Raw genomic sequence first — 15996 nt, 5'->3', positions numbered from 1 at the left:
TTTCTTTAAGGTTCAATGTTACACAAAATTGAATCTTGTGACCTTTAAGCAGTGTTATGTTGTTTCCGCCTCAAAAACAGACCTGGAGTTGTGTTTTGTTTCATTGACATGTTTGAGTAACTCTTTGTTATTAGTCTGTTTACATCTCCAACACTCAAAATACTCCCACATTGTGATGTCATGAAGCGGTAGTTTTCAAGTTAACAGCTACTTTTTTTTTTTTTTACCTTTAGGTCAGTAGAGATTGACAATTCCAGGTCTGAAATGATCCAAATGATTCTAGTGAAGGTGCACATTCTTACAGAGACTCTTACACACACACAAACAGTACTTATGACTTTATTAATAATATGTTTTCAAAATAAAAATTAACATTAAAATAACAGGTTTTGTCCTCGTTAACACCTTGCATCTACGACCACATGGTGGCACTGTAACGCAAACTGTTAAAAATACCAAATTGTTGCCTCCAGTTCCGTTGTTCCACCTGCTGCAGACTGACAGACTACAAATATGAACTCCCCCTCCCCTTTAAACAGAACCAAACCTTTATAAATACAGGCACCCCGATGTCCCCTGCCCCCGACACAAGCACGGACCCCGCAGACATGCCCCTCCCCCCACAACAAAGTCCCCAGAGTCGTTCCACCTTCTGTATTTTACATGTGTGTGATGGTCGACTTAGCTCCTTTGCAGTCTTATTTCCTATTATTTTATTTTGTAGAGATGGGGCAAGATCTCATGAGACAAATCTACAAGAAAGAGGAGAAAATGAGGTTAAAAGCTGGGGAGTGAGATCTCTAGAGACGCTTTAGTTCGAAAAAGCGGTGCCACTTTGAAAAAAAAAATGACAGCATTAAAGGTGCAACTTTTCTGGTGGAGGGTCCGTCAGATTCTTTTCTTCACTCAGATGTTATTGCTTTGTCTGGAACATTTCACAGTATGGCATTAAACCAGATCAAACCCGACCAAGTTACAGGTCAGATCTGTGGAGAGGCGACCCTGCTCACAGCCTGAATACTTTTCTATGTATTTTTGAGCAATAAAACCACCTGTAAGAGAAAAAATATAAAGTAGAGCTGTTTAATGTCATACTGTGGAGCAACCTAAACATAGCGATGACGTTTCCATAGCAACAAGAAGCTGTCAGACCGCCCCCTGAAAAGTTACACAGTGCGCCTTTACATAAAATGCCAAAATTGTGAACTGAACAATCTCTTTCTTATCTCTTTCTCATGGACCCAAGCTCATATTTTGTTTTGTCTCTCTCTTGTCCCATCTTTAAACTTTTCTAAACCGGCCAGACATCCTCATTTTCAAAGTTGTAGAACAGTGTTGAAAAGTCTATGAAAAATGAACACAGTGACAAGTAAATAAAGGAGTTTCCGAAGACAACGAAGCCAATTTAAAACAAATAACTAAAAGGTGAGACTTGGAAATTGCATGAGGCTTGTCTATTGTCAGTAACTCTCAAGGTGCATTGTGTAACTTTTCTGGTGGAGGCTCCGTCAAATGCTTTTCTTCATGGAAATGTCGTTGCTTTGTCTGGAATGCTTCACAGTATGGTATCAATCCCGTCTATCTTCACGCAGACCAAACCAGACCAAGTGACAAGTCAGATCTGTGGTGAGGCGACCCCGCTCACAGTCAAATCCTGCAGTTATTGATACGTATTTTTGAGCTATAAAACCACCTGTAATTGAATAAATGTAAAGTAGAGCTGTTTAATGTCACACTGTGGAACATTCCAGGCAGAGCAATGACATATAAATAGAAATCCCCAACCAAAAAGTTACACAACGCATCTTTAAATTATAATTCGTTTGGAAAATAGGTGATAAAATGCTTTTCTACTTGCAGCAGAACTTAATACATGATGTTTGGATAAAGAATATTTGAATTGTGGCTAAAACAAAGATATGACACATTTGGTTAAAGTGCATATGACAGGTTAGACTCCTCGTTTCACTAATATACCATAGTTAAAGGTGCATTGTGTAACTTTTTTGGTGGAGGGTCTGTCAAATTTTTTCTCCATGGAAACAAAGGAGAAAATGCCTGTTTTTCTTGGCATTTTTGAGCTATAAAAACCTGTAATTGAATAAATGTAAAGTAGAGCTGGTTAATGTCACACTGTGGAACATTCCAGGCAGAGGAAAGCATGTGACAGACCCCCCCACCAGAAAAGTTACACAATACACCTTTAAACTGCTAGAAAAAATGCTTTCCTAGTGTTTAAATTTGTCCTGTATTTTGGATGGAGTTTTCTATGACGAAGACATAGTTAGAGGTAATCTGTTTTATAACCCACTGCTACTTTGTTTTTTTGTACTTTTTTTTTTTAAAGGTGGATTGCACAACTTTTCTAATGGAGTGTCCCCTTAGAAATGTTGTTGCTTTGCCTGGAATGTTCCACGGTATGACATTGAACATTTTTATCTAGTATTTATTCATTACGGGTGTTTCTGTTGCTCAAAAATACAACAATTCCTTCTGTGAATAGGGTCGACTCTCCACAGATCTGACCTGTAATAAAGCGTAGTGCTGTAAAATGCTTGCATCTCTTGTGACAAGTTTAATCTACGCTGTGGAACATTCTAGACAAAGCGATAACATCTCCGTGGAGACATCAGGTGGCCGACGCTCCACTAGAAATCTTACGCACTGCACCTTTAAACTTTTCCACACTTAAAAATGCGCCGTGTCTTTTCTCCATGGAGATGTAATTGTTTTACCTTGAATATTCCAGAGTATGGCATTAAACTTTACAATGTCCATAGAAAAAAGCACCAGGACAATTTACAGGTGAGATCTGTGAAGAGGCGACCCCACTCTTAGTAAAAATGCAATAAAAACACCCATAATTGAATAAATGCGTCTTATACAAGTTTAATACCATATTGTGGGACAATGCAGCCAAAGCAACAGCATCTCCAACCTGAAAAGTTACGTAGTGCACCTTTCATTTTGTCATAATAACAAAACAAAACAAAAAAAACAAGAAAGCCTGTCATACGCACTTTGACTTTTCCATGGAGTAGCAGAGATTTGTTTAGCTCATCCAGCAAACATCCCGACAGCTGCTTCTGGAAGTTCAGCTGTCCGTAAATTCAAATACAAAACCATACAGGGCTCATCGCCATGACAACAATTTCTCCTAAAATAGCCCCAATAAGCATGTCCATTTGTGGATAATAGTGACAAAACATGCCAAAAATATTGACAATTAAATAAGAAAAAGAAAGAAAAACTTGGCAAAGAAAACTCAAAATAGTATTGCGTGTAAATATTGTATAAAATTCTTAAAAATAGTCTAGTTAACTACAAGTACTGAAGTCATCACAGCCAAAAGTGCAGAGGTCCATAAATATAACATCGACTGCTGTGGGGTGCCCCGTGAACCCACTTGACCAGAATACAAAGAAGTGAATGAACCCAAGCCAGAGGTCAAAGTTCATGAACCAGGACTTATAGGAGAGAGAGACAGACAGAGAGAGAGAGAGCGAGAGGACACAGGCAGAGGTTATGCTTTTTTTTTTTTTTTTTTTTCATTCGCACAGTTTTAAGTCGCAGTTTGAATGCCTGAAGTTTAAAAGAGGCACAGCAAAGTTCAATTCCCAACAAATACGAAAATATGGGTCAGTTTGAGATCACTTTTATAACTGTTTCCAAAAATATGGGTCAGTTTGAGATCACTTTAACCATTTTCAAAAATATGGGTCAGTTTGAGATCACTTTAACCATTTTCAAAAATATGGGTCAGTTTGAGATCACTTTAACCATTTTCAAAAATATGGGTCAGTTTGAGATCACTTTTATAACTGTTTCCAAAAATATGGGTCAGTTTGAGATCACTTTAACCATTTTCAAAAATATGGGTCAGATTTGAGATCACTTTAACCATTTTCAAAAATATGGGTCAGTTTGAGATCACTTTTACAATTGTTTCCAAAAATATGGGTCAGTTTGAGATCACTTTTACAACTGTTTCCAAAAATATGGGTCAGTTTGAGATCACTTTAACCATTTTCAAAAATATGGGTCAGTTTGAGATCACTTTTACAACTGTTTCCAAAAATATGGGTCAGTTTGAGATCACTTTAACCATTTCCAAAAAATATAGGTCAGATTGAGATCACTTTTACAACTGTTTCCAAAAATATGGGTCAGATTGAGATCACTTTTATAACTGTTTCCAAATAATATGGGTCAGATTAAGATCACTTTAACAACTGTTTCCAAATAATGTGGGCCAATTTGAGATCACTTTTACAACCATTTCTGTTTGGGTTTGGTCATAGGTTGCGATCACGTTGTAGAATTTGATGTTTTATGTTTTCTGTGGGAGATTCAGGGAAATACCTAAAATTAAAATCCACAAATGTTTAATCCCATCATTATAATATTGGTTCATAATGTCTTTAAGGGCCTATCTTACACAAAATTGACCTTTGAAAGATGATATAATGTTGTTGTCTCCTCAAAAACACACCTGGATTTGTGTTTTGTTTCATTCACACATGTTTGAGTAAGCCTTTATTACAAGTCTGTCTACATTTCCAAAGCTCAAAATGCTCTGCTCCACCTTGTGATGTCATGAAGCAGTAGTTTTCAAATGAACATCTCCTTTTACCTTTAGTTCATCACAAGTTGGAAGGAGTGTTTGTGTGTTAAACATGTGTGAATGAAACAAAACACAACTCCAGGTTTGTTTGTGATGAGGAAACAACATAACATGGATCAGAAAATAACGTAATATGAGGCCTTTAATGCTATTTCTACTGACAGCAATTGCGCCTTTGCACCACTTTCTGAAGCTATTGTGATAAAATAATTTGACTTTTGTTTAGTTATACTGACAGAGAAGACTTTAAACTTGGTGCCAGTTTTTGTTTCATGTGGATAGGCCCAGTAATTACAGAGATATGAACCAAAAGCCAGGTCAAAACATCTGCAATCTGAGAGTTTGCAAATGAACGCAACCTGCAGTTTGAATGTAGGAAAGATGGGAGTTAAAAAATAAACCACGGAGATAAGGGCGCAATAAAAAAATTAAAAATTAAATGTAAAAAAAGGGAAAATTTACGTCTTAACAAATACTTTAAAGCCGTCCTTCCTTGTTCTTCGCTCTGTTAAAAACAATTCATGTTACACAGTGCGTTTTCACAAGATTAAAATAAAAAAAGAGGCATGTGCTTGTTTCCTTGGAGAAGTTATAGCTTTACCTAGATAGAATGTTTCACAGTATGGCATTAAAATTCTCAAACAAGTGCCAGCGAGCAAGTTACAGGTCAGATACGTGGAGAGGCGACCCCACTTACAGTAAAAATGAGCAATAAAAACAACTTTAAGGATATGAATGCTAGATGGAAGACACGTTTAATGCTGTACTGTGGAGCATTCCAGGCAAAGTAAAACATCTCTAGAAAAAGCTGAACACCTACCAGAAAAGCTACACAATGCATCTTTAAAACTTCAGTAACCGTCGATAGAGTAAAAATTAATTTTAAAGTAAGCAAGCAGTGATCGCAAAGACCCATATTTTACCAACTGATGGAAAAAAACTTCTGAAATAAATCACAGGAAGCAAAGGGCTTATTTTAGGGCACGTAAGGCGTCACCATGGAGACACGTTTTACATTAAAAATCAGATGTCGTTTATCACAGAGTCGAGAATAGGCAACACAACAGTAGATTAAAGCTATTGAAGTGAATGGACCAGGCTTTAAACACAGTGAGTTGTGTATTCAGTTTTGAAGGGAAACCAGAAACCACAAGTCGGAAAAGTCGGAAAACGTTCCAAAATCATGTCTCACAAAGCTGGCTCTGGCTTGATCAGCAACAACAACAAAAAATAAATGATTAATCAGTTGAAATAGCTAAAATTCAGTGTAGTGTAATACTATAATAATAGGTGATTTTTGTGTATGCATATATAGACAGAAATCTGCAAATACAGAGGATAGAAAGGCACTAAAATGTGAATTAACGCAGAAGTACTGTAATGCCAAGTTGTATTATCGCTTTTTTACAGTTTTAACCAGCTTAAATAGACAACAATCATTTTAAAATAATTATAAAATACAGTTCTATATTTGCCCTTCGTAATATGTGATCTTAGTGGACATTTGTGCTTTGTTTCGGCATGAAAAGTAGTGTAGTAATAGTCTGATAAAACACAATCGCAGAGGTGGTAGTACTCAGTTAATGGTACTTCTTGGAGTAGTTTTTAGACCCAGTACTTTTACTTCCACTTGAGTAGTATATTTTACAGTGTAACAGTATTTTTACTTGAGTTATGCGAGTATATATGGTTTAGTTTTTCATACATTTGTGGTCTAACCTTTGAAAATATCAGGTTTCTTGTATTATCTAATGTTTTGTCCTTCAATTTATATATTAGATGTAACGCGCAGACAATTATAATTACTCTTACTTTAATTAAGAAACAGTTTCCCCGCTACTTTGTATTTCTACTTGAGTAATAATATTTTGAAGTAACTACTGAGTAAAATTTTTTGAGTACTCTACACACCTCTGCTTAGTTTAAAATACTTTAAAGGTGTGTTGTGTAATTTTTCTGATGGAGCGTCCGTCAAATACTTTTCTCCATGGAGATGTTCATGCTTCGTCTGGAATGTTTCACAGTATGGCATTAAACCTCTCTATCTTCGAGACCAAGATACAGGTCAGATCTGTGGAGAGGAAACCCCGCTCACAGTCAGAATGCCTGTTTTTCTAGGTATTTTTGAGCTATAAAACCATCTGTAATTGAAAAATGTTAAGTAGAGCTGTTTAATGTCACACTGTGGAACATTCCAGGCAGGGCAATGACATCTCCATGGAAACAAGCAGGTGACGCACTTCACGCAATGCACCTTTAAAGCAAAAGGTGTACAGATATATAGTATAAGCAGCTCTTGAGGTCAAAACAAGTCTGGTGTGTAAGTGTTTTAATGTTTGAAAATCAGGAAGTATGTGGTTAGCATTAGTGATTCTTAGCTTTACCATCGCGACAAAACACCACTTTGGTCTCTGCAAGTTGTGAAAAACACTTATAAACACGTCACTGTCAATAATTAGGACGCTCTGAATGCAACTTTGGACCACTGTAAACTGTTTTAAATGAACTACTTCTGTTTTTCCACGTTTCTTAAGACAGTAAAAACCCGGCACGGCTCTTTTAATCCTAAAAATGAACAGTGATCAGTGCATGTAATTAAAACCGCATGGAGGCAGCCTCGCACACAGTGGTGTCTGTAAACATAATCACAAACTCCCCGTGAGAGTTGGTGAGTAATGAGATAAAAACAGACACAAGATTCGTCTAATTAACAGAATTACATCTCCTCTGGGTCCGACGCAAAATGGAGATGATTATATTAAGGTTTAGAGTGAAGCTACACGACAGTGAATGAGGCAGTAGATATAAATGAAGCTGAGATTACTCGATGTAATTGGACTGTTCCTAAGCAATTTATTGTAGTTTATTCAGTTAGTGTTGAGTCCTGCTAAAAACCTGAGCTTGTATTATGCTTTTTAATTAGTAGCACAGACTGTGTATATATAAAAGGATGTAGATAACCCGCTAGCTGCTGCGTTCCAAATAGGAAGTGAGCATGGGGGCGCTTCTGGCTCCATCAACTCTGGCTCCAACTGACTTAACATTGAAAAATTGTCGCCCCTCTCTGTAACTGCTACTGAGAGCCTTGTCAATTTGGTCTTAAAATGTTCATATTAACCCACTCTACATGATCCTGCTGTTTTTATTTCACCATATTTCATAAACTCCTATAACTGTAAGCTTAGATGAGCTTCATTTGACTGGAGCTGAACGCTATGGCTACGTTCAGACTGCAGCCTGAAGTGACCCAAATCAGATTTTTTGGCCCCTGTGAGACCTGTATCTGATCTTTTAATGACAGTCTGAACGACACAAATCAGATTTTTCAGACTTTTTGCTCCTTTTTCTACTTTTCTGTAAACACTGAGCATGCTCGCTTCATGTGATGTCATCATGTCCTACATTGCGCATGTGGGACACTTTTGGGGCTTTTAAAGTTCACACTGGAGATCACATACAAGTCGTATTTAAATGGATATGTGAAAGACCTCGCAAAAAATATCAGATTTCACAAAAAAATCCAAATTGACAATTAACCCTGCAGTCTGAACGTAGCCTATGGGTGACGACACACTCTCTTAGTCCACATCTTTATACAGTCTATAGTGTGATGTTAATAGTAATATAACTGGTCACTAATGTATATCTATGGACATGATTACAAAACATAAGATTTCGCAACATTTGTTTTTTGACATTCCCTAGCTCTTACATTCAAGGGTTTCAGTTTCCTGTAATGGACGCCATTTTGAGGACTTCAGACAATTTAAACGATATTTTGAATTTAGTTAATTTCTATGGCAAAGCTCTCACCACTTTGAAACCTGTGGATCGTGAGCTTTTTATTACAGGAAGATCACAATCTACACTAACAAAGTATGTGTCAAACTTTGCAGCCTCTTGGTCAGTTTTAAATCTCAATGGGATTCAACTGGTTAAATAAAGGTTACAATAATAAAAAATAAAGTAAAAAAGAATAAAAATGCACTAAACTCATGATGATGTAATTATTTTGATATTAAAAAATGTGTTTATAAGATCTTTTTGGTTGAGAATTGCAAACCTTACATCAGTGCAGTGGGAGCCTTGTTCAAAATGACATCATAATAATACTGGTTTAGCCCTTTATGTTTTTTTTTTTTTAATGTAAAACTAAATTATAATTTCCTTAAACAGAAAAAAATTTAAATAAAATGTATGTTGTTAAATATTATCAGTAATCAAAATAATATAAATTTTTTAGTTAATAAAAAAAAAAAAAAAAAAAAGACTTGATCATTAACCTTGCCAGCTTTGTGAGACTGTATAACCTGTGTAAAAATTAAAGCTGCACGAGGTAACTTTTCTAGTCAAGTGCCCGCTACTTGTCTCCATGGAGATCCAACTGTTTTGCCTTGAATGTCCCGCAGTATGGCATTAAACTTAAATCCAAAACAAGCAAGTCAGAACTGTGGAGATTAGGGATGTCACGATATCCAAATCTCTCGATACGATATTATCACGACATAAATCTCACGATACGATATTTATTGTGATATTTATTTTGCTTTTAAAATACCTTGACAAGATTTTGGTGTGAATTATTTTCATCATAATCCCAAGAATTCAAGTAAAAACTAATTTCTTTGTGTTTTCTGCAATGAAATGAATCATGGGATATGTAGTTCCCGATGTTTATAAGCTGTTGCTACTAAAAAACCAAGCATTTAAACAAAGAAACTTGTAAATTTGAAATACTGTGACAGCCTACGATATTCTAGTGACACTTTTGACGATATGATATCACGATATTTTGGTTACTGTTACATCCCTAATGGAGATGCAGCCCCACATGTAATTGAACAAATGCACGACAGATACATGTGAAATGCCATATTGCGGAACAATTCTGAGCAAAAGCATGGAAAGTTACACAGTGCAGCTTTAATATCACGGAGGATTTACCCAGAGAAAACCGTTCATCATGCAAGCTACAGCCGTTGTGAGACACTGGGAGCTGGTTGCTAAGAGGCTTTGTTAGGATACATTTCTATTAGCTTTTGAAGAGCTTGGAACTGCTCCACCGGTAGCCCACAAAAGTACTTCGAGGGGGAAAAAAAAAAGGCCCATTCAAAAACAACCGCTTCTCAGCCTCTCAAAAGCACAACACGGAGCTAAAACTACCGCTAATAATTAAACAGGCTCCCTTTTCAACACGGAATCTACCATCGCTAAAGAGAAAATGACCACCTACAGTTGAGAAAACCATTTAAAAAGACCATTCACGATGAGAAGACAGCGGACGATAATGGACAGAAATGTAAGCAGTTATTAAGACAATACTGGAGATTCAGGCATCCCAATTAACACTGGCGCCCCCCGAGGGAAGACAGGGGGACTGACCATGGCTAACCCCCCTCTCACTCAAGTTGAAGAAAAGGCACTAGGAGAGGAGCTGTAGTTAGCGGTAAAAAAGTAAAAGCGTTTTATATACATTCATAGCTCGCAATCTGGGAATAAATACACACGTTGTACAAAAATAAAACTTTCGAAAGCGTGGCCCCTTTAATTCTTTTTTTTTTTTTTTTTTCGTTTTGTTTTGTTTTTTTGGAATCTGGGAGACGATTATGGCTACTTTTCACGGCTTTGTTTAGGCCTGTCACGATAAATTTTGAAACGTGAAATATTGCTAAAGATAAAGGATAATATTGGAAGAAATAGATGCTACTGACGCAGTAACCCTAAAGCCCGGTTAAAGGCGCATTGTGTAACTTTTCTGGCGTAGAGTCCGTCAAATGCTTTTCTCCGTGAAGATGTTATTGCTTTGTCTGGAATGTTTCACAGTATGGCATTAAAGCATTTTATCTTCTTGAAGATCAAAACCGGACCAAGTTACAGGTCAGATCTGTGGAGAGGTGACTCCGCTCAGCCAGAATACCTGTTTTTCTAAGTATTTCTGAGCTATAAAACTGTTTGTAATTGAATAAATGTAAGGTAGAGCTGTTTAATGTCACACTTTGGAACATTCCAGGCAGAGAAATGACATATCTTTAAAAACAAGCAGGTGACGACCAAACCAAAAAGTCACATAGTGCACCTTTAAACCTTTTCAGAATTACGTGTATTGTTAAAAACTATGAGCTAGCTTTGAGTTAGACATTATCTATAATAAAGCATAGGGGCAGTTTAGTAGGGCTGCAAGATTAATCACAATCTAATACAAATTTTAATGGACGCTAATGCAAACTATCCTCATTTCCTTGACAAAACAAAATATCCTGTCTTATTCTCCATAAAAATGACTAACCCTGTAGTTTAAATCAGTACCATAGACTGTATATATAAATGGACATCTCTCAACCATTAGCTGCCATGATCCAAATAGGAAGTGAGCATGTGGCACTTCTGGCTGTATCAACTCAACACTTCACATTGAAACACTGCTGTATTGAGCCTCGTCATTTAGGTCTTAAAATGTCTGTATTAACCCGCTCTAGTGTTTTTACTTCTATATTTTGTTCATTAATAAATCCCTTGGCTACAGATTTGCTCCTTTAACCGCAGGCGTCGGTGAGCTTCATTTGACTGGAGACACAATGGGTGATGTCACACTCCCTTAGTCTGCTTCTATATACAGTCTATGATCTGTACAAACATCTTTTAAAATGTGATTCTTGTATTATTTTTGACAGTTTACATTTCAGTCTTTTTGTCAGTTCTTCTGGTCACTTTTAAAACATAAACTCTGAACAAAATCCTATTATTAAAACTTAAATCTAAATCATAATGTTTGTCTCAATTCGATATTTTTCCCAGATCGTGCAGCCCCATAATTTCCTTCTAGACATCAACTGATATGTTTTTTTTCATGGCTGATATCGGTACTGATGGTTTAGAATCCAGAACAACTGAGGGCCGATAATCTCTGTCGATATTGTTTTCATATTTTTAGGCAGCAGATGGATCAAAATTTATATCGGCCTGTGCTGGAGATTTAAGGCAGACAGCTGATACACTAAAAAGTCCAAATATCGGCTCTATATATCGGTCTATCTCGAATCTTATCGCAAAAAATAACAAAAAGCTACCCATTTTAACCAAGAAACAGTCCGGATGATCACTATTGACCCCTTAAAAGGATAGTTTCATTATGGAAGCCGATGTAGTAATTATCGTGACAGGCCTAGCTCAGTATTAAACGTATCCCCCCTTAGCCCTACCAGGTGGCACTAGAAGGCAGTTGAGTTCATGCGAGACACTATGAGAGGGGCAGGGGTAGTTTGGAAGGGGTAGGGGTATTTCGGAGGGGCCGGGTGTAGTTAGGAGGGGGCAGAATCGCAGAGGGCAAGGCTCAACTTTCAAAAACATGTCCAGAAGTCACAGCGTTTTGTTTTATGAAGTCTACTGTCAAGATTCCTTCAGAAAGCAAATTAACTTGTTTTTGAGAAATTCGCCTAATGTGCATAGATAACCTTCATTTCAGACGTAATTAATTAAAGGTGCAGTGCGTAACATTTCTTGTGGAGTATCTGCAAGCTGCTTGTCTCCATGGTGATAATGCCATTGCTGTGCCTGGGATCTTCCACAGTACAGAATTTAATTTGTCTATTTCAACGGGGACAAACAGGTAACACCATCAATAGGGTGACCAAATGTCTCTGTTTATCCGAGACAGTCCCAGTTTTGAGTCCTGTGTCCCCTGTCCCAGCAGATTTATACAAAAGCAGTGATTTGTCCAAGTTTTATACAAGAAATGTCTGAGGTGTCCCTATTTTTGACCAATTTGATCTAAAACAGGTCTGAACCAAGACTAAACAAAGACTAAACCAGGACTACATCAAGTTTAAACCTGGACTAAAACAGAACTATCACAATTTTTGACGAATCAGATCCTTGCCAACAGTAAAGAGGAGCATAAGTTGTCATTTGTTTTATCAAAATACAGAAAAAAGTGTTTTCAAATTACCATAAAGCAAAAAAAAGCGACAAAAATCCCTCAGATGACGACTGACACAAGAATGTTACACACTCTTTTCACAATTTTATTTATACCAACCATCCCAACCTGGGTGTGTCCTAGTTTAGAATTCAGAATATCTGGTCACCCTAACCATCAGGCAAAGTTATAGATCACATCTGTGAAGAGGCGAGCCCACTCACAATAAGAATGCATGTTTTTGATGGTATTTTTTGCCTATTTAAATGCCTGTAATCCAATAAATTCAAGTGAAAAATTTGAATGCCATACTGAGAACTCACAAACCTAAACAGAGACAAGCAGATTGCAGACACTCCACAAGAAAGGTTACGCAGTGTATCTTTAAATCTCCATATTAACTCAATTTTCTCAAGTGGCGTGTAAACAGACCGCGTCGTTGGACTTGTATTGTTCTATTATTTGCCTGTAATGTGTTTGTAAAAGCAGCACTGAAGGAGAGACACCAGCTGCGGTTTGGACCCTCACAAAGGCAACATCTGAACTCGAGCCCCGGCCTCTTGTGCCCAAACTCTGAGGGTTTTTTGGGGAAACGCCGGCAAAGAAATGAGCTCCAGCTGACCCCAGGGGGAGGGGCAGCGAGGGGCGGCCCGGGAAGGAGCACTGAGAAGGGGTGAAACGAGAAGAACCAGACAGGGGAGTGGGCAGGGCTGCACGATATTGTGTAGACTGTAGATTAGAATTAAAACAGGCTAAAAACGTTGAGTGTTTTTGTAATTTAAAAAGGTAGCGTTCAGTTGAGTTCAGGAAAATCTCAAAATGTTGTTAAAATCTTGTCTAGGTATGGTTCAGTCCAAGTTAAAGAAGCACTGTGTAACTTTTCTGGTGCTGGGTCAGCCCTGTGGAACGTATCTAGCTCCATGGAGACAAGAGGATGACAATATCTGGCCTAGGCACTGGTCAGATCTGTGGAGAGGCGCCCCTGCTCACTGTAATAATACATATTCTGCAAGGTAATTTGAGTCTAGTAACACCATACTGCCATAAAGCCATACTGTGGAACATTCCAAGCACGGCAAAATCTCCATGGAGACAAGCACATGGCGCACACCTCAATCAGAAAAGTTACTTAGTACATCTTTAACTTATTTTTTTTCAATTTGATGTTATCCATTGGGAGTATTACATTGTTAAAAACATTATTAGAATATTTAAAATCGAGTCTTTTCTAATACTGTGCAGCCCTGACATTGTGTTGAGTTTTATCGCTCTGCATACACTCAAAAGTAAAAACATTGTTCAGTAAAAATCCTAGTTTGTCCTCCTCTTCACTTTGTTCCTGCAGTCCTTGAACGCAGCACGGAGGAGACCCCATGTGTGCTTGTGAGTCTAGTTTGTGTGGATGTTTGGTAGTTTAGTTTGGGGTCGGCGTCCTGTCACGTGGCTGTGGCCTCCAGGTAGCTCTGTAGTTTACGGACAGTGGATTCGTCCAGTGAAAAAAGGTCAAAGTCAAAGGTGGTGTTGGTCACGTTGAAGTGTCCCGTCTCCTCGATCAAGTTCACGATCTGAGAATCAGAAGAGAAAACATTCAGATGAGTATTAGGGAACAAAATAATGAAAATGTGGCTAGATTGTGTATCAGTTCTATAATATTGGTTAAGTCGATATGCTGGTTGGGTCTATTTATATTCTGATTTTGGTCCAGAATGTCTCATAATGTTTAAACAATATTGGATCTCTTGTGTAATAAGTTAACTGTGTTTTAAGGAAATAAGTGTCTTTTTTCACTGGTCTTGGTTAATATCAAATATGAAAAGATATCAGTATCGGTATCAGAACTGAAGTAGCTGGATTGTTGCATCCCTAATGAGTATGTTACAAAAAGTTTATAAACTAAAATATTCTAAAAGCACAGAATGGACTGAGGGCAAAAGTAAGGTGGAACATAATAAGATTTCAATGGATAAACAAGGACTAACTGCAGATTAGCACAAAATATAAAAATCTGGTATTTTTGACAAATAAACACAGTTTAAATCAGACATGAAAATGGGTGAAAACGGGTGAAAAAGGTGAGAAGGGTGCACAAGGGGCGGGGGGAGGGGTTTGCAAACTTCATGCACTGGTTTTACAGTGGTATTTAGCACATTTGTACATTGCACATTTATCAAGCCAAACACAAATCGTGACATAACAGATTTGGCATTTTATTAGGCAAATACTCTCTATACGCAAGGAGGAGCGAGAGTGTTAAAAAAGGCAAGAAGGGGTGCGCTGACGTGAGGCAGATGGACAGGGAGGATGTCTGAAGAAGTTTAACCTGCCCTGTGATACACGCTGGGGATAGGAATGAATGGGAATAGAATAATCAGAGCTTTTTATAAACTTTGATGAAGACAAAATCATGATTTTTAGTTTTGAAATGTTGACCTCACAATAGTTTTCCATTTTATCAACATATATACATAATTAACAAAGCTATGCTGAAATATCATTTTGTCGCTAGAGGCTAATTGCAAATAGTGAAGCAAACTAATATAGAAAAAACACTGACAATTCTATTCTGAGTATTCAAAATAGTATTTAGATCTAATGTGAACTCAGAACTGAAGATGTGTTAAGAGCTACTTCCTTTTAAGATTCTTTAAGATTCTGAGCTTATTAAAAAGGTCTATACTGATTTAATTATTTCTCAAAGATTTAAAGTCTCACCTGTTGTAGAACGTTGCGCTCCCGCAGAGCCATGAGTCTGCGATGAAGGTCGACCAACTCTTCAGTATAAGCCTATGACAAATACAGGTGTCATCATGTTGTCCAATAAACTGCAAACAGCCGTTTTCACTGATTCGTCACAGGCTTTCAAATTTTTTATTTTTACTTTTTCTTCTCACTAAGGCACAACAGAGAAGCTTTTTTGTGAATTGGGTAAATATTTCTGATCATGTAATTGCCTTATAGTACACTGTTACATTAAATGTTCCATATGTTTTTAGACTGGCATTATCATGGGACTACTGACTTTTTGGCTAATTCTGGGATTTTTACATAAATATTAATATGTACTGTAATAAATGCATTAAAATATATTTTTGTTGTATTTAAAACCCCACATTGCTTTTCTAGGGGTGACGAATTTAAATGCAAAATATCCAAGACTTTACATTTTTTCATTCATATTTTGTGTTCACACCAAACCAACAACAGGGCACATGAGTCCTTGTTTTGCAGAAATGTCAGTATGAAGTTTCCTTTAGCATGGTGTCTGACTGTTTTTACTACCAGGAAGTAAAACAGAATTCATCCATGCAGAGAAGCACAACCTGAAAGAACTCTTAATAATTAATCATGTTTTTTATTTATTTTTCATATTTGACTTCAAGACAAGATGAAGGTTGCAAAAGTAATGATCGACTCCTGATTCAAGTTCTGGGATGGCTCTCACTGAAAGCGACTGAGA

At 37.2% G+C, this 15996-nt stretch overlaps 1 protein-coding gene and 1 non-coding gene across 3 annotated transcripts in view; both read right to left on the bottom strand.

Annotated features, from left to right (window-relative positions):
* Positions 1 to 9149: 9149 nt before the first annotated feature.
* Positions 9150 to 15996, bottom strand: part of mllt1a (MLLT1 super elongation complex subunit a) — a 38452-nt gene continuing 31605 nt past the window's right edge. For both annotated transcript variants that reach the window (XM_020933393.2, XM_055164981.1), the window contains exons 11-12: positions 15252 to 15323; positions 9150 to 14104 (exon numbers count right to left, since the gene is read on the bottom strand). In XM_020933393.2, the coding sequence (XP_020789052.1) occupies positions 13976 to 14104; positions 15252 to 15323 (201 nt within the window). In that variant the 3' untranslated portion in view covers positions 9150 to 13975. The remainder of the gene's footprint in view (positions 14105 to 15251; positions 15324 to 15996) is intronic.
* Positions 15716 to 15846, bottom strand: LOC129412213 (small nucleolar RNA SNORA15). Its single transcript, XR_008633612.1, has one exon. It is a non-coding gene; the product is annotated as a small nucleolar RNA SNORA15 (small nucleolar RNA).

The sequence above is a fragment of the Boleophthalmus pectinirostris genome, unplaced genomic scaffold (assembly GCF_026225935.1).
Source record: "Boleophthalmus pectinirostris isolate CB_2022bp ecotype Guang Dong unplaced genomic scaffold, ASM2622593v1 HiC_scaffold_7, whole genome shotgun sequence".
Taxonomy (NCBI): domain Eukaryota; kingdom Metazoa; phylum Chordata; class Actinopteri; order Gobiiformes; family Gobiidae; genus Boleophthalmus; species Boleophthalmus pectinirostris.
This window is presented reverse-complemented; position numbering and strand designations above follow the sequence as displayed.